Source organism: Manacus candei, unplaced genomic scaffold, assembly GCF_025592945.1.
Source record: "Manacus candei isolate 608988 ecotype Guabito, Panama unplaced genomic scaffold, ASM2559294v1 h1tg000097l, whole genome shotgun sequence".
Lineage (NCBI taxonomy): Eukaryota > Metazoa > Chordata > Aves > Passeriformes > Pipridae > Manacus > Manacus candei.
In genome coordinates, this window is record NW_026138145.1 from 567,817 (window position 1) to 586,411 (window position 18,595).

Below are 18,595 nucleotides of genomic sequence, written 5' to 3' on the forward strand. Positions count from 1 at the left end.
TGAAAGAAGCTAAAACCCACTTTGTAGCAGGCATCTTTTCCAGCACGATTCCAGGTGTGGATTGGAGGTGGCTGAATCCAGGCTGAGTTGCTGAGAACTTCATCCTGCCAGGTCTTGGGGGTAAGTGGGTCAGGGAGCTGACCACTTCTGGGTTAATTCTCTCCTACTTTCAGCTCCCTGAGCTGCTTCAGGTGAGAAATCAAGTGGGAAACCAGTGCTGATAAAGGGAAAGGTGTGAATGAGCTGGGAGGAAAAGAGGGATGAGACCTCAGCGTGGCAGGAATTACAGTGACTGGAACAGCCATGGGGCTGCACAGTGTTTTGGAACATCCATGTGTTCCCTGCTGACATGGATGTCCAAACTCAAATTTAGAAGAGAATCACAGAATTATTAGGGTTGGAAGGGACCTCTGGTTACACAGGAATGTGTCCAGAGAGGAATGTCTCCAGAGAGGGAAAATCCACGACCTCCCTGGGCAGCCTGTTCCAGTGCTCTGCCACCCTAAATGTAAAGAAGTTCTCCCTCATGTTGAGGTGGAACTTTTTGTGTTTTAATTTATGGTCATTGCTCCTCATCCTGTTGCTGGGAACCAATGAAAAGAGTCTGGCACCATCATCTTGACACCCACCTTTGAGATATTTATGTGCATTGATGAGATCCCTTCTCAGTCTTCTCCAGACTAAACAGGACCAGCTCTTGCAGTCTTTCCTCATAAGAGAGATGCTCCAGACCCCAGATCATCTTTGTGACCTCCACTGATTCCCCTTATGTGGGAATCTTCAGATTTCAGTTCAGTAGCTGCTCTGTCTGGTGTGATCCAGGGTACAGAGTATGGATGGGAGAGAGGGAAGAGCTGGAGTGAATTTGGTGGCTAAATGAGCCAAGGCAATGGTAACAGGGTCTTGCTTTACCAGCTCTGGTTCCTGGTGCCTAGAAGAAGTGGCATCAGTTGGTTTTGGTGTGTGTGGACACAGGAAGCTCCCCCACATTTATTCCAGTTGGAACCCCTATGGCAGCTTTATTGTTTTTAGATTAGATAACATCAGATCTGTGCATCTTTATCCTTTTTGACCATCAAACAGTGGGGAAGCTGAGCACACAAGCCAGATTATGTCTGTGTTGGCTCCTTTAGTGTCAAAAGGCAGTTCTTTAAGGTGTTTTAAATAGGAAGATATTACATGAAGGATGGTTAAAAGGGAAGGGTTGTGTTCCTATAGGTGTCTAAGAGGCTGAGTATGAGGATTTGGTGTATCATCTTGCTGTGCAGCCTAGTCTGGGAGCTGCTGTGGATTGTTCCCAGTGGGAGTATGGGATGAGGAAAAGCTTTCTGCCAAAGCTTCTTGCTTAGGAAGTTCTGGTGCTGTTATAGGTGTCCTGGCGGGTGTTTGAGAGGGAGGGAGGGATGACTAGGCTGGGAAATGGCAGAATTGCCTGTCTGGTGAAATATAGTTTTAGAGGCAAGTATCATGTAACAACCTAAACTTGAGCTCAGTGGTGGGGGAATGGACTTGGAACTTGGTTCTTGCAAGAAAACAAAACTCTGTATCTTTATAATAAGGCCTCAGCACTGTGTTGTTTTTTTTTCCCCACCATCATAATGACTGTTTCTTGGTATTAACTCCTCTGAGTTCCCCTCTGAAACACTTGCTGCTGCTTTCTCCTGCATCCTGGCTGTGCTGCTGCTCTTTGCCCAGCTCGTCCGGTGCCATGTCCCTGTGGAGCATCCTTGTGTGGAGGTGGGGTGGTCAAATGTGTTCTCACACATGTTTTTACCAGCAGGGTGATTGCTGCTCAGATCCAGTCCCGAGGCCACGGCCTCCTTTCTAGAAAGTAAATTTTCTGAGAGGATGTGCCCACCCTTTGAACTCCTTTGTTGACGGGTTACTGTTGCTACAGCTAAAACACACTTGTTCTTGCGGTGAAGCTTTAGTTCAAAATATCAAAAGCTTTAGTGCTTTTTAGTGCTGCACAGATGAGGAGACCTTGACCCCCCCCCCTTCATCCACTCTGGCTGAGTTAATACATTTGTTTTCCTGAGCTGCAGCAGCATTCAAACCTGATGATAAGACGGGGAATTCTGTGGGACCGACCTGCCGTCCGTGGCCGGGAGGATGTGATGCTTTACTGCTGCCAAAATCCGACTCCTTCCCACATCTTGTGCACGAAGGCATATGTTTGGGGGTGGCTTCAGAAAGGGAGAACAACACCATTATGTTTTTAACTTCCTCTCCTGTTTTGTTTCTCTGTGCATCTGTATTTCAGTTTTTCTCTGTGCAAAACTAGCAAATCGGCTGAAGCACCTACTGCTAAAGATCAGCCTTGGTACAGAAACAGTGGTAATTAAAAGGCAGTAAGTATCTTTGCTAGCTTAGATGCTGATTTTTTTTTTTATTTTTTATTTTCCTTCTTTTTTTCCTTTTTTTTTTTTTTTTTTTAATTCACAAGCACAGCTTTTTACTCCTCACACAGTAGGAATTTGTCAGGGGCTTGCTGGCATTAATAGTCTATTTCAGCTCTTTTCTATGGCCCAGCAGCTATAGAGGAGGGGAAAAAGCATGCTTTGTATGGAGCTGTGGTTGGAGCTGTGCTGCAGTGCCCATCTGAAGTTGGCTGTGTCTATTTTGCCAGCTTTTGCCTCCCTCTGGTAGGTGCTGGTCCCTTCCTAAACACATGACATCCCACTGTATGATTCCTGTGCTTGGATCAGGGTTGTGGCTGCTCCTGACCTGAATCCCTTCTTTTCATGGTTTTGCTTCTCGAGCTCTTCACGGCAAACAAGATACCTTTGGGTTTCAGTTTTTTGTCTGACTTTTATCTTTTACTTCTCAATTGATCCCCAAAGGAGTAGGACTAGCACAAAACATATGGTGTTTCTAACCAGGGATACATGGGAGGGAGTTCTAGCTCTTGAAAAAGTGAGTGGCATTCTTGAAATGGTGTGGTTGCGTTTATTTGGGTGTGGATATAATCATGTTTTTTGTGATACAGCTCCTGCTGAGTCTGAAATGCTAGTGTCAGTAAAGCCAGAAGGAAAGCCAGACAAAAGCTTGGAGAAAAGTCAGGATTTCAGTGCCTCTTACTGATGGTTCATGGGAAAGTAACGATTTTGTGTTTAACTTTGATTTTCCCAAAGCACCAGGCACATGCTTTTTTTTCCCCCTCTGTGAATTACTGTTTGTGAAAACGTATTTTACAGCCCACAAAACATCAGAAACAGCTGATTTTTGTGCCTAGGTTTTGCTCGTAGGGGTAGGTCCTTGTTACAGACCCTGGGTAGTCTGATGAAAGTGGTGTTTAACTACAAAGCTTCAATTTCTGCTAATCATGGCAACCTGACTCCTGGTATTCCTGAATTCCCGGAGCTGAGGACATGCTCTCATCCCCCTGCTCTGCCAGTGCAATGCCTCCATCTTCTCCACCCGACACGTTTCTTAGCCTTGTGTAGAACTCAGCAGAGATTTCTCCATGAGGACTGGAATGTGTTTATATAATATTTTATATATTATTTTAGGCTCCTGCTACTCAAATGTAGGCAAATGATTAACCTCTCCATCACCATCAGTAGACGAATCGTGGAATTGCCGTAGCAGAAAGTCAAGTAAGATGGGTCTAAACCAGCTTCTGTTTTTTCCTGCCTGGAAAATTCATCCTTCGTGGCTTTCTCGGCAAGTGTGGCTACCAAGAGCAGCTTTTCCAGGCCAGGAGTGTTTAGTGGGAGCACTGAGTTGTAACCACACTGGTCAAGCACTGGTTGGTGTGTAGGCTGAGGCTCTTCTGCGTGGGAGGTGTTGGGAGGGGGTTGATGTGAGAGGCTCCATCTCTGCAAAAGCAGGAGTAGGGCAGCAGCAGGAACGCTGGGCAAAGCTGCTGAAAAGGAGAGAACAACCTGCTGCACTAAATCACAGATCCCCTGGGGACACAGCTCTATGTTTAGCATCCTCAAATGGCATTCCTTTATTACGGCATCATTGAGCGTGGTCCTCTAGAGAGGAAGCAAACGGTCTCTAAAACAATCTGCTGGCAACTCGGGCTGGAGCATTTGAGGTTTTCCAGGGCTCTTCTGCTGTGTCACTCTTCCCTTTAATGTTCCAGCTCGAAGGTTGTTGTTCTTTCGCCATCAGAGTCCGTTAAGGCGCCGGTAAGAGTATCTGCTCCAAGGACAAGGTGTAGAAGGCAGTGAGAACAAGAGATACTGCAGAGCAGTGTTGTTTTTGGTGTAATCTGCCTTATCAGCATGTGATGCAAAGACAGGGCAGTTTTCACAGGACTTGGAGGCTGCGTGGTGACATGTTTTCTGTCCTGTATGAAATCCACCACGTTATTTTGATTAGAACGCTAACGTAACTCCTGGCAGCCTCAAATCTTACTGCCAGCAGCTATTTCCCTCCAAAAGCCCGGTGCAGTGCTAACAAGCAGAAGGATCTCTCGTGTGTCCTGTTTACGAGGAGCTCTGCAGACGGAGGTGTTCCGTGGGAGGTAACAAGGTAGCGCTGTAGCCGTGTATATAAGGTGGAAAAATGTTGTGTGTGCAGACAGGCTGTTGTGTTAATTTGTGTTTGATGGTGTTCAGAAACTCCAGCTGCAATAACGGCATGATGATGTTAAGTTCTTTTATATATAAATGTATATATTTTGTATCTGTGCATGCACATATGTGTATATATATTTTTTGTCTCGTGGGAGAGTCCGTGTTTGGATCATCGGTGCTTCAGCTGCTGCTGTACTTGAATGTGATTGTCTTATGTTTGTTCAGTTTTTAGGTGGCAGAGACACGGTGAAGCTCTGTGTGGGGCAAGGAGAGCTGATGGGGGAGCCTGGGGTGTGACCCAGGATGGATTGGCTGTGACGGCGTGCCTTAGCTGGAGAGGTAGTTACCATGAAGAGTTCCTGCAGAGCTGGCCTCCACAGGGAACCGCTGAATTCCACATCCTCCACCTTCCACCAGGTCAAACGGTATGAACAGACTGGCCTGCCTCTAGCTGACTGTTCAGCACTGAATGAGCCTTCTCCTTGCTTTGCTATTGTCTTGTCACTCAACTGTTCGGTCTAAATTCTTCCTTTCGGATGGTGTTTAAGTGAAACGCTGTAATGGCTTGAGGGCAGAAATGTTCTTTTGACGTTTTTATTTGATAATGACAACTTCAGATTCCCTACAGCTGGCAGGGTGCTTGGAGAAATCCTTGGGTTTTTTAGCAACAGCTGTATAAATTAGTTTGGGAACACGACTTTGAAGTAAAACTTAATTGGCGAGTGGCTCATCAGAGGAGGCTTTAGAACACACAGTCAGCTTAGAGCAAGTGGAAATGCTGGCACTCATTGTTGCGGTTTGTCTTACTATGGAGTAAGTAATTAGATTAGTTTAAGCTCAGATTTTGCATTGCTCACTCTCCTGTGTCTCTTATTAAGAAGAAATGCACGATTGATTTCAAACACTTGTGCTTATGTGACAATTAAGTGAACGCCTCTCACTGTGTCTCGTTATAGGAACACCGGGCAGAACAACTTGTCCTTATGCAAATGCAAGAACATGCTGGTTTGTTTGAGTTCAGACTACTTCAAAATATATGTATCTTCTTTTCTTTTGCTTCTTTTTTTTTCTGAAAGCAAGGCTCCTAAACTTCCTCAGCCTGGCGGAAGAGCGCCAGCTTTTCGGTTTCCAAAAGCTGTGTGGGTTTAAAGCAAACTTTTAACCTTTGTTCTTTGTGGTTGTGTAGACAGCATATACTTGCTATGTTAGTCTCATGGTAATTTAGTGCTGGAAAAGACTTCCTGGGTCACCCAGCTCTTTGCTTTCCCAAGCAGTAGCTCGTAATCCCTTTTGTGAACTTAGTCTAGCCTAAAAACATTTACATCTTTTCTTACATCTCTTCTTCTCTCCTCCAGTTTATTAAGCCATTACTGAAGATGACAGATCTAGCTGTGCAATTAGGAACCTTCTTTTGATTCCCAGACTAAACATTCATGACAGTTTACATGCTTATTTGAGTTTCTGTTCCTTTATTTTCCTTCTGCTTTTCTTCCCACTTCTTATTTTCAGTGGTTTACCTCTCTTGCTGCATTCTGTAAAATGGGGTTGTGACCCTCACCTGTGGTTTTGTGGTGCTAAATGGCCCAAGTTTTCTCAAGTAGCTTCTTGAATAACAACTGTTGTTGTCCTCAGTGTGGATACATCTCAATCCTGGCTAAAATTCTCTGCTGTGCTCCAGGGCAGATCTGGCTGGAGGGTTTTCTTGCTGCTGCCTCAAACGTGTGACAGAGTCACCTCCACTTACTTGTTTCTATGGTGGCCAATTCACCTTAGTTACTTCCAGAACTCCTTGGTGTTCCTCTTGCTGGTGCATCACTGCCTGTATTTCAAAACCCTCCTCAGTCTCTGTGACTTGGAGCTTTGTGCCTCTGCTGTTTTGGAACTGCCTCCAGTTCTGTGGGTGCAGTATTTGTGCTGAGGTCATTCCTAACAAAATCAGATGTTCCCCAGGCTGATTCTTGAGGCATGTCTTTGGTTTCCAAGCTGGTATTTTCTTATTCAGCATCACCTGGAGCTGTCTGCTGCTAAGCCAGCTCCTTTGTCTGTTTTCCCATTCCTCTGCCAATCTGTCTTCACCAGTAAATCTCTTTGTGCTCTCTGAAGACCATGTGAGTAAGATATAGTAGATTTGTCTAAAATGATCACTTTTTTTTTGAAAGCCTTGAGGTTAGTCTGGCATTTTGAAGTATTCCCTCTTCCCCCTTTTTCTCTGTGTCACATTAATCCTCTTTGCTTGCAAAGCACCTTTATATTGGAGTCAGAATACCAGCCCTGGAGAGGCTGCAATCATTCTCCCTTCTCTTTCTCCCCTGCAGTGCCCCCTCCAATGTGCCACATGTTTATTATCTCCCATTGTTGCCTTTCAAGAGGTTTATAAATCCTGTTTCTTGGCCTGCAGTGCGTGAGCCTATCTGTTTTGGATTCTAAAACTGAGATGAGCCAATCCTCACAATTTTTATGAAGCTCTTTAATCCTCCCCCTGCCAATGTTCTTGTTCAGATTAACGCCTGGGCTTTTGCCCTCACGATCGCAGTTACCACCCCTCTTTAAAAATGATGCAAAGTCAATTTTGGTATTTTGTGTAGCACTTGGAATACTCCTAATCTCTGCCCTGCCCTTGCTTGCAGCCCTTTTTCTCTCCCAGTCCTTTCTCACAAACTGAGGAACCTTTCACTATTTCTTTGTTTTTAAATATCTCTGCAGTGACCTAACGCTGCACCACTTCTCATGTTTATCCTTAGACTTTTTGAGCTCCAAGATACAAGTTTCTAAGTGATGTGACTTGAAACCTGCGTCTGCTTCTTGTATCCTTCACGAAAAAGGATCACATCCAGTTGGAGTTTCTTCAGTTCTTGTTTGGGATGTGTTCTTAATAATGAAAACACCTTTTGGCTCCTGGAGAAATCTGTCTGCAGTGAAATCTTCTGCACCACATCTTGAACTTCATGAACCAGTTCCTTTCAGTCTTGAGTTTCAAAAGAGCAACCTTATGACTTGCCTTCAGATGTACTTTCACTTATTCTTTTCTTTTGAACGCCGAGTCTCCGACTGATCGTGTGGTCCAAGGTTAATTTCTACAACCTTTCATGTGTTCTCATTACAATATGCACAAAAATGAAGGCTATAAATAGCATCACTTTGTGTTGGTTCGTTAGCTGTTTGAAGAAATACATGTTGTGCTATGATGTGAAGAAAGGTCTTGGTCCTGTTGCTGTTAACAAATCAGAAAACAAATGTTAAAGTAAGAGAGGTAAAAGACTTCCAGAAGGAAGCATATCACGTATCTGTGCTGCTCTGGGCAGTTTTAAGCAGAAGATCTATAAAACCACCACTGTTTTTCTTACTGTCCTTCTGTGATTTCTTCTCATCTCAGCCTGTTCCACCACAGGCACGTGGTTGTCTTTGAGCTACACGTTTCTGGAGCAGCTTATAACCTTGAACACCAAATCTGTCAGTTCATTTTGTTCCCTTCTGCTTTATGTCATCCCTGTGTCATCTCCAGTGTGGTTGGGAAGCAGGGAGCAGGGGTTTGAGGTTCCTGAGGCTCAACAAAGAACCGCTTCTACGTCACTCGCTTCACGGTGAGTGCTTTTATACAAAAGCCTGGCAAAGCAGTGTCACTTCTTCCTGTATAAAATTTGGAAAGTAGCCAAGTTGACTGTGCTTTACGTTGAAGAGTGTGTGGGTGTTTAGTATAAAATGTGTCCAGAACATTAATGCGTGGGAGCCCTCGAACTGGAGTGGTGTGTGTTGGGCTTGGGTGTGTGTTGTGTCACCTGAAACCTCTGTGTGGTGAGGATGATGGACTTCATGCCTGTGTGCAGCTACATTTGGGTGCTGTCTCCCCCAGAGTCAGGTTATTTGAACACCTGATGGGGTGAACACTCAGTGTTAGGTGTTTGCTTTGCATTCAGTTCCTCAGCTCTTTTGGGCCAGCTCTGCCCCACGTTTTTGGCTTGCTCCCCCTTCCCCTAGGCTGGCCACTTGGACAGAGAGCTCTCCCTCAGCAGCCAGATACCTTCTGTTTGCCTTCAAATCCCATAAGAATCCTTGCTGGCTCTCTGAGAGATGCAAGAGGCGTTTTGCAGGCGCTGGGAGGTGGGTCTGGAGCAGCTGCTGCTCCAAGGGAGTGGGTTTTCTAGAAATCAGATGCCTCCACAGCTGCCGGTGTCGAACCCGCCCCAACTCCGGAGCGTCGTGCTTCCCAACCCGCCCTTCCCCGAGCTTGGACACTTGCCACGTGCCAGAACAAGCTCCAGTGAGCAGCAGAGCCTCTTCCATCCCGGCTGCTCAGCCGGGACTTTCCCGCCCCGGCAGAATCCGTGGAATGCCTTTGAAGCAGCTCTCTGTCTGCTCTGCCTTGCCCTGGCAGTGCAAAGGGGATGGAAATGGTACTGGAGATTGAGCCCAAAGGACCCACCAAGCCCTTCCAGAAATAACAAGTGGTTGACCATAGTTAACTCACATTCAGTGCTCAGTCCTTGCTAATTGTCAGTGTCCTTTACAGAGGAGCTGAGCCCTGTGGACAGAGAGCTGGCATGCCAGGGAGGAGAAAAGCCTTGCCAGAGGTTATGCTTGGTGTGGGTTTTTATTGTAGTTGACTTTTTTTTTTTAACTCCTTTTTTTATTATTTTTTTTTTTTGGCTTCTTCTGCCTTCTGTTAGTGTGTCCTGAGGGTTTTTTCAGAGTTGTAGCTGGCACTGGGTGCGCAGTCAGCAACACGAGAAACTTTTGTCGACTGCAGTTGGTGTGTTTACAAGAAGAAATCCACAGGAAACTTGGGGGTTTTGATGGAAATTTTCTCCTTAACAAAACCTTCCGGTGCTTTGCCCAGAAAACTTGCAGTGTAAATATTCTGTTTGGAAATATTGTACTTTTTTTTGTTGTTGTTGTTGTTCTTGCTGGCCAGAGGAAATCTTTCAGCTTCACAAGGGCATCATGAGAGTCCCTGACAGTGAGAGGCATTAAGGTTCTCTGTGGACCTCACAAAGGAGTTGTAAAAACTGAGCCTTTTTTTACCAGTTTTCCCTCCAACTTTGGAGTTTCCACTAAAGCAAATGTATTATTTTTTTAGGCTGCTGTGATTTAGGACATATATAAGTACAAAAGGATGCAGGAAGATTCTGGCCAGCTTGGCAAGTAAGAATCGTGGAATGATTTGGCTTGGAAGAGACCTCAAAGACCATCTCATTCCAACCCTTCTGCCATGGGCAGGGACATGTTCCACTAGACCAGGGTGCTCCAAGCCCTATCCAGCCTGGCCTTGGACACTTCCAGGGATGGGGAGTCCACAAGTGGGTCTTCAGTGGGAAGAGGAGAGGGTTGTGTGTGTGTTTGTGCTCATATAAAGGAATATATTTCTGTATCAACAATGTGGAGTAACTAACTTGATAAAACTACAGTGGAAACAAGCTGTAGTTATGACTTAGGAAAACAGCAGTATCATTCCAGCAGTGCAAGTATCCTGTTTTTCAGACAGGGCTGATTAGAAATAAAAAAAACTGGCCCCTTTATTTCATCAGCTTAAGGATGGAATAACAGCATGAAGGCAGCACTGCTCGTTGTTTCAGTGCTGATCATTCCTGGCAGAATTCTCTCTTATCAGCAATTTAAAACCACACGTTTGGGATTGAAAACCTTTTTATGTGTGCTCTGTGGACTTCTGAAGAGTCATTGTCTCTAAAGATAAAATTAGAAAGCTTGATAACTTAAAGGGTGGAGGAAAGCAAACAGAATTATTCTGGAATTAAGTTTCATAGGGAATTGTCAGTGACTTCACCTTTTAGCAACTATTTTTGGTGGTTTTAAATATTTAAAAGCTTTACCTGCAGCTGCCACAGTTCTCCACTTGCCAGCACTGAGATGTTGCAGAAATAGGGGAGTCTGTGGGTGGGGACTGGGCTCTGGTTCATCTTCAAAGCAATTTCTGCTGGGAAGGCTTGTTCTAATTCTAGGAGCTAGAGATGAAATGTGCTGCTGACGTGCAGGGAAGAAGCTGTGTTTGCCTAAAAGTTCATTCTTAATATCCACAGCAAAGGTGGAGGCTCGTTTTTTTCCAAATGACACTTTCAGGTAAGGTCCATTACTAAGATCCCTTTTAAAATGGAAGTTCTCTTCCCTGCTGCTGGAAAACTGCGAGGCAGGTGACAGCTGGTCAGGTGGAGTTTGCAGTGTTCTTTTATAGCTGTCTGAAGTTATTAGATGAAGATTTTCTTTAAATCCAGATCCATTAGAACATGTGCAATGAACTGGGTGCTGAATTCAAATGAGGCAATTATTCTGGCAGTAAAACTTCTGAGTAAGGCATAATTTTGTTATGTAAATTATAACTTTTCAACCTTAAATGGTATTGTTGGCTGAGCCAGGGACTAACTGAAACACAGGAGGAAATATAACCTTAAACAAAAAATCTGGGATAGGTGAGGCAGAACTCTACCCTTTGTCTTTCTCCGTAGACCAGAAATAGCTGGGAGCAGCTGAACCAACTTTGCTGGCTAAACGTGTCCCCTGAGCCTGTTGGGGTAACCAGTTTGGTCCTGTTTTCATTCTTATAATACCTGGTCTCACCTTCATTTGCAGCTTCTCTTAATAAAGGGTGTTGAGCCGATTGTCCTCCCGGATTCCTGAAAACTGCTTGAAGAAAGCCTTTTATGAACAAGCTCAGCTCATTTTTCAAACACCTTGGCATGAAAACTCATGAATGAAATTTGATCTTCTGCTCCTGGCTCAGGAGACTTCAGCATGCAAATCTTGTATTTAATTGCATTCACCTCTTCTCCCCAGGGTACGGTGGCGGGCGGCCACCGGAGCTTTTTCTCTCTCTCTAATCTGGGAAGCACAGCTCCAGAATGTCCTTCTGGAAGGGAAGGGAGGGCTGCAGGCACTGTTCCCTGCAGCAGTTTGCTGCAGTGCTTCACCTGCTGCTCCTCTGGGCCGGGCTTTGTCCGGGGTGCATCAGGGGCCTGACCCTGCTTCACTGAAGTGCAGACAAAATGAGCCAGACCCTGTGGAAAATGAGGCCAGAGCAAACTCCAGCACCCTTGATCTCCCATGTTCTCTTCATGCATCTGTTTCAGCACCCTGAAGTTCTATTTTTGTGAGATTATTTCAGCTTTTAGCATCCAACTGGAGAGGCAAACAAAATAGCTCAGTCGCGTTTTGCAGAGGAGACTAAACTGGGAGGTGACCCAATTCCAACGAGCTGGAATTAGCAGGCAGGAGGCACAGGGAGAGAATTAACCCAGGAACTGGGTAGGTGTATCTGCAACACTGAGATCTTGTACCCCCACAGTCTGTAGGTGAGATGCAGATGGTTTTGGCGCTGTCTGGTTGCAAGAATGAGGTGATGGTTTCCCTATAAAATCCGGAGGGAAAGAACGTAGGATAGCATCATCCTTTCCAGGGTCTGCTTCCTGGCCTTCAACGCACTGCGTGGAGCAAAGGGGCACAGAAAGGTGAACTAAGCCCTTCCTCTTGATATACCTCCCCCAAGCCCCTATGCCTGCCCCTCACTTCTTATCACTAGGGCCCGAGGGAAATATCCAGGGAAAGCAATGGTTAAGCAGCATGGCTGCTCCTGGTGCTGGAGGCTTCCTCCGCTTGGGCAGCATCAGCTGTAAATTTGTCAGACTTTGTAGATGTTGTGCCTTGAGGTTTTTAATTAAAAGCTGTTTTTAGGCTACAAATGCAGTGCTTAAGCAACTGTCTTGGTGGTAGCTCTCCGGGGAAACGTGTTCAGTGCCTGAATGTGTCCGTATCGGCTCCTGATGGATGTGGCATTGAACCTGCTGCTCCTCAGCTAGCAAGCACAGATTATCCCCGTTTCAAAGTGGAGGCCTTTGAGTGTAACAATTCAAAGATTACCATGGAAACATAATCTATAGTTAGTTCTGTAATGTGCTTCTGTGATACTCCTGGGAGAAGAGCCTGGAGTCTCCTGATGATTGCACCCTGTGTGGCAGCGCCCCGGGCTCTGAGCTTTGAATGGAGGGTGACTGTGAGGGTGTGACAGAACGGAGGAGTTGAGTGCTGCAGGAATGCTGCTGCTGCAGTGTCAGCAGCATCCAAGTGGTCCTTCACAGCTCTTAAATTCCTAACCATGAAAACATGTCCTTGAGAGTGGGTCTCTTCAGCTGTACGTGATGCTTCTCTCGCTTTTGGGGGGGTATCTGATGTATAATGTAAGGACCCTTATGAGAAAGTCACCAAATTTGCCATTATCAATATTCTAAAGGGTAAGTTTCATTGCCCAGGGAAGCTGTGGCTGCCCCATCCCTGGAAGTGTTCAAGGCCAGGTTGGACAGGGCTTGGAGCAACCTGGGATGGTGGAAGGTCTTCCTGCCCATGGCAGGGGGTTGGAAACGAGGTGGTTTTTAAGGTCCAACTCAAGCCATTTGGTGACTTTGGGTGGTATTAGGAATTTAGATACCCACTGGGGTCTCTGGTGAATGTAATTACACTTGCTAATTTCTCTTTTCAGCTTTAACTGTACTTTATCTGGACATCCACTATCAAATATACTCTTTTCAGGAGACAGACTCCATGACCCACGTGTACCTTACAACTAACTGGATTAAGGAACGAATGGGCAGAAGGATGCCTCTAACTCTAGAATGAACCACTGGCTATGTTTTCACAACTGATAAACTCCAGGATTTCTCCTTGCAACAGATTTATCTAAGGGGAAGTTCTCTTCTACTGCAGGAAGTTTTCCAAGGGTGGATGTTGGAGATTTGGTTGCTGTGTTTTCCTTTCTCATGTGGTTCTTCTTGAGGTGTGGGATGCTGCCTACCCCGGGCCACCTTCTCTAATTCCAGACAGACATATTTTGCAACTATAACTTCTCCCCTCTCTGTTTTTCCAGGGTCTCTGGTATGCACTTAAAGCCATATCTCAAGTTACAGAAGAAAGAGCGATCCCCAGAAATAAGCCAGGATTCCCTGCGAGGCCACCAGGGATCAGCACAAGGAGAAAAGTACACCACCTGCACCAAACTGAGCGTTTTCCCAAAACCCTCCCTCGTGACTCCATCTCAAAAGCTTCTGGGGATTATTTATCCAAATACTATGTGCAATATGAACGGGAAAGGTCCAGCGGATGGTCCAAGTGCAAGGGAAAAGAAGAACGCCCTGTCTGCAACGATCCACCAGGGAGAGGAAGGGGAAGGGCCTCTGGATGTCTGGGCCGTGGTGAAACCTGGCAACACGAAGGAGAAGATCGCGTTCTTCGCGGCCCAGCAGTGCAGCAGCACCAGCAGGGTGGGCTCCATGAAAATCAAAAGCACGTGGGACATCGACGGGAGGACGGCCAAGCGCAGGAAAAAATCGGTGGACCTCAAAAAAGCCAAAATCCAACTGGAAAGGATGAGGGAGGCCAATGCCAGGTGCTCCCAGCCGGAGCCTTTTGCCTGTGGCATCGAGCACTGCTCGGTGCACTACGGGAATGACAGCGGAGAGGGGGCGTTCCCGGGCCGGTCCCTCTCGGTGATAGAGATGGTGGCTTTCCTGGAGCAGCGGGCGAGTGCTTTGCTGGTGGATTGTGCTAAAACCTGCACGGCCGCCCCTGCCACGAGGCCGAGCGCTCAGCCCAAGGGGGCCCTTCCCAGCTCCGACCCTTTTTCCTCGGCCGGGGCGTGCGAGGTGCACGCGGAGCAGCAGGGCGAGCCCGTGCGCGTGCTGGACATGGTGGCCAAGCTGGAGTCGGAGTGCCTGAGGCGCCAGAGCGAGCGGGAGGCCGGGAGCCTCTCCCGGAACAACAGCTTCCGCAGAAACGTCGGGAGGGTGCTCCTGGCCAACGGCACCCAGCCCGAGGGAGAGGCGGGGAAGGGGGTGCCGGGGGTTCTGGCTCAGGGGGATGGCTTGGGGGAGGCGGGGGTGGCAGAGGCTGGATACGGAGGTCGTTGTGGTGCTCTGGGTGACGCCGAGTTGTGGGATGGCGGCGCCTCTGCTCGGCGGCCTTTTCCTTCGGGGCTGGATACCCGGATGGGGAATGTGAATTCGGGACTTGCTCACGCGGTGCTGGCGATGGCAGCCGCCAGGAGCGACACTGAGACACGGATTGAGCCTCCCAGAGCTCTGCTGTCCTCGTGTCCAGCTCCTGCTGCCAGGCTGCCACCGGATCCCTTGCAGAGCAAAAACGCGACCGTTGATTGTACGTCGAAGGAGCCTGTGATTTTCCCAAAGCAGAGCCTGCATCCTGCGAGGAAGGAGCCCTTGTGCATCAGTATATCCGTCACCAAGACCGAGAAAGGGTGCAGGAAAGAGAAGCTCTCCAGCTCCAGTTCTAGTGAGGATTCGCTCCCGGGGAGGCTGTTTTTCCTCCAGGACGACCAGCCTGCTGCTCACGAGCAACAGCCACCACGGGAAAGTACCCAAGAGAAGCCAGGAGAAGTAGCCCAGAATGAGGATGAGGGCGCTTTGGCATCCAGCGGGTTGTGTGTCAGGAGCAGTGTCCCTACAGAGCCATCGGCCCCCTCTGTCCCTCCCACAGAAGGGGCCTTGCAAGTACTTGACGCTTCCTGCCTGAAAAGGCAGGTTTCGCATGACTTTCTGGAGACCAGGTTTAAAATCCAGCAGCTTCTGGAGCCTCAGCAGTATATGGCCTTCCTGCCTCACCACATCATAGTGAAGATCTTTGGGTTGCTCCCTACCAGGAGCCTGGTGGCCCTGAAATGCACTTGCTACTACTTCAAGTTCATCATCGAGTACTACAACATCCGGCCGGCGGACTCGCGCTGGGTCCGGGACCCCCGGTACCGAGAGGACCCCTGCAAGCAGTGCAAGAAGAAGTACGTGAAGGGGGACGTGTCACTGTGCCGGTGGCACCCCAAACCCTACTGCCAGGCCCTGCCCTACGGGCCTGGCTACTGGATGTGCTGCCACCGGTCCCAGAAGGGCATCCCGGGCTGTAAGTTGGGTCTCCACGACAATCACTGGGTCCCCGCCTGCCACAGCTTTAACCGCGCCATCCACAAGAAGACCAGAGGGGCGGGAGCCGAAGTGGAAGAGGAATATTAGTGCACATACACTTTTCCTGCGAGATTGTTTGGGGTAGGAGGAGATTCTCATGCCTTGTGCTGTTTACAGTGTATATAATTGTCGTGGTTATTTTTTTTTTTGTTTTGTTTTGTTTTCCACAGGGCTATGAAACTGCACATACTCAAACACAAGAGCCTTTACCTTTTAGATTAAAGAGAGCTTTTAGTCCATCTCTGTAAATAACACTATAAAAAAACCCCTAATTGTACATACAGAGTCTACAGCTGGCTGAACAAGGTAACCCCCTACAATGCAGCTATCCCAGTGTTGCGGCTATAGGTGTGTGTGTTTTTAAGTGTCTTGTTTCAAAATCTGTATATTCCGCATAATATATGAATGTTTCTGAGAAGAAACTCTAAATAGGTAAAGGTCAACTTGTTTAAAGAAGCTGCAGACAACTTAACTGGACAACCTGAAACTTAGACTATAGAACAGACCCATTATAGTAGCGTGGCAGTGGATTTAAAAACAAAAAAAAAAAAGAGATGAATATTATTGTATAGTCAGAATATAAAACAAAAATATTCTTGTCTACCTTACCCATGTTGTCTGGTTTGGTTTTTTTGGGGTTTTTTTTTTGTTTTTTTTTTTTTTTTTTTTACATGAATAAAACGTGCATTCTAGATCTGCCTTACCAGACTTTCTCTTGTAAGACTTTTGCCCCGAAATAAAAATGCTGTAAAACACGTGGCAGAAACTTGGTGCTGTGCTGTAGTTCAGACGTGCAGTGAGCTTCCTCTGGCAAACCTGTCCTACTAACAAAGGAACAAAAAAAACCACCCCCCCAATCTCTATTCCCTGCTGTAACATTCACAGATTCCAGCTTTTCCTTTCCTTCCTGTCAGCCCTGCGTGCAGCAGAGGCTCCTGTTGTCGGGAATTCTGGTGCTAGGTGTGTAAAGCTTGCAAAAACAGGGACTTTCTGGTCATCTTGCTTCTTGGCTCTTGTGTGGGCACCTGCCTTGTTCCTTGCAAGCTCCAGGACAGACTATGGGTCCGGTAGGATGGATGTGGAGTTGCCTTGGCTCTGTGATGTGCTGGAAGCTTTGCCGTCTGCTCTATGTCGAATTTGTCCCTTTCACCAGAAATGCTTGCAGTGCTTCGCCCTGCTCTGCTGCAGCCTCTGGCATCTCATTCCTTGGGTGTGAGTCGGTGCTTTCCAGGGGAATGGTGACAGTTTGTGTTGGGTGAACAGTGATTGCTCAAACTGGGAGTGGGAGCGGAGCATGGCATCTGTTGCAGTATTTCCCTGAATGCATTCCTCTCCTGCAATGCTGTGATCCAGACTCCAGTTACACCCCTCTGAGGGTGAGTGGCTTGGAAATCTGGGAATGGACCCTGGACAATCCAGCAGCCACGTTCAGCTCCTGGGAGCTGAGAGGAGCAGCAGCCCTTTTTCCAGGGAGCCAAACGGAGCGTGGCAGCTGTGCCTTTGCACTGTCCAAGTCCCTTCTCTCCCCACACTTGGTGCTGTTTCTCTGCCCCTTCTCAAGGCATGGATGGACTCCTGGACCATTCCAGCTGGAGCAGCCAGAATCTCTGACCTGGTGCAAGAAGAGCCAGTGCCACCTTCCTACGGGGCTCATCCCAGGCCTTCCTCTGCCCTGCAAACCCCAGGGGGCACCTGGAAAGGGCAGGAGTTCTGGATAAGGTGGCCCTGCCCCTGGCTCATCCTGTTGGCAAGGTGTGGAAAACTGCTGGCTGTGGGGGCCAGGCTGAGCTTCCCACCTCCCTCCACTTCACCTGCACTGGGATCACATGGAGCGACCCCCCTGGTTCCGGAGCGAGGACAGAGAGGGTTTGAAGGTGGATGCTTTTATTCTTTCCCTTAACTGTGAGAGAAGGAAAATGGAGCCCTTGTAGCCTGATGAAGTATGGGTTTGATGAGCTCAGGGAGAGATTTAAAGGATGTGCTGGGTTTATTTTTTGCCTTTACCTGCTCCTGCCACCCCGGGCATCAGACACCCCTCCCTGGCTGCTCAGCCTCCCTGCGCTGCAGACATGATGACAACCACGAGGAATGAGACCAGGAATCTAAGAGGAGGGTGCGGCCCTCCTTGTAATCGGCTGGGAAGAGGGAGAGGAAAAGCAGGATCCCTGGTTAATCCGTGACTTCATCCCATAACGGGGCGCAGGCTTCACCCAAACTTCCATCTGCTCCCTCCGGATGAGCAGCAAAGCAACTGCCAGGCTGTTGTTTGGCCAAAGCCATCGGCATCAAAGGCCTCCAGCTTGATTTTGATTAAGGGAAAGGGGAAAGAAGCTGCTTTCCTGCCCCCCACCCAAGACTCTGGAAAACTTGAGGCTGAGCAGCAGCGAGGAAAGTCCCTGCGAGGCTGGAACGGAGCGGCAGAGGAAAATATTTTGTAATTAGATAAGGGGCCAGTGAGGTCATTTTTTTTGGAACAGAGTGTGAGATCTTGGTCACCTTTGTTGAACAAGGGGAAAAACAAGGATAAAATAATGTCATTAGGCTATTTTGTTCCTTGGAACAGGTAAATCTGGAGGACAACTTGTTATTTACCCTGCCCCATCCCTGCCCTCCCCCTGAGGTGGCCAGGGAGCGTGGGCTGGTTTATACATCATTTATTACATTGTTTGCTGGAACTGTCCCTGTTGCACAGCATTGCTGTTAAAAATTGTTTTGCAGAACAAGCTTTTGCATCCAGATGTGGGTTGGTTCCGAGTGTTGCCATGCTGAGCTGCCTGCAGGCTTTTTCTTTCCTAAAAAGTAGTAAAGTGCAGATTTCTGTTTCCTTAACGGATGGTTCAGGGAGAACCCAAGGTCCAGTGAACTTTTTTGTTTCCTACGAGTCAATTAAAACAACAATCCAGTGTTGGATTTACAAAATCCAGTGTTTGGAACTGAGGATGAAGGACTGCACCATGTGCTTGACTTCCCTGCCTGGGAGCAGTTGGAGTGTCTGGACTGAATTTCCAGATATGCCAGCAAAGAAGTTGTAATAACATTTCCATTGTCTGTGAGCTTCCAGTTTTCATCAAGCTCTGGGACTCTCCTGGCATGGACACC

The 18,595-nt window shown here is 47.5% G+C and overlaps 1 protein-coding gene across 8 annotated transcripts in view; it reads left to right on the forward strand.

The window, feature by feature from the left end:
* The window catches only part of FBXO34 (F-box protein 34), a 42,056-nt gene extending 25,277 nt beyond the window's left edge, over window positions 1-16,779 (forward strand). For 4 of the 8 annotated variants that reach the window (XM_051768806.1, XM_051768805.1, XM_051768798.1 and 1 more), the window contains 2 exons: window positions 4,755-4,954; window positions 13,393-16,779. In XM_051768806.1, coding sequence (XP_051624766.1) covers window positions 4,878-4,954; window positions 13,393-15,544 — 2,229 coding nt within the window. In that variant the 5' untranslated portion in view covers window positions 4,755-4,877 and the 3' untranslated portion in view covers window positions 15,545-16,779. Of the gene's footprint in view, window positions 1-2,263; window positions 2,352-4,093; window positions 4,955-13,392 lie in introns of all 8 variants that reach the window. The other 4 variants (XM_051768804.1, XM_051768800.1, XM_051768802.1 and 1 more) reach the window with 3 other exon arrangements.
* The last annotated feature ends 1,816 nt before the right edge of the window (window positions 16,780-18,595 follow it).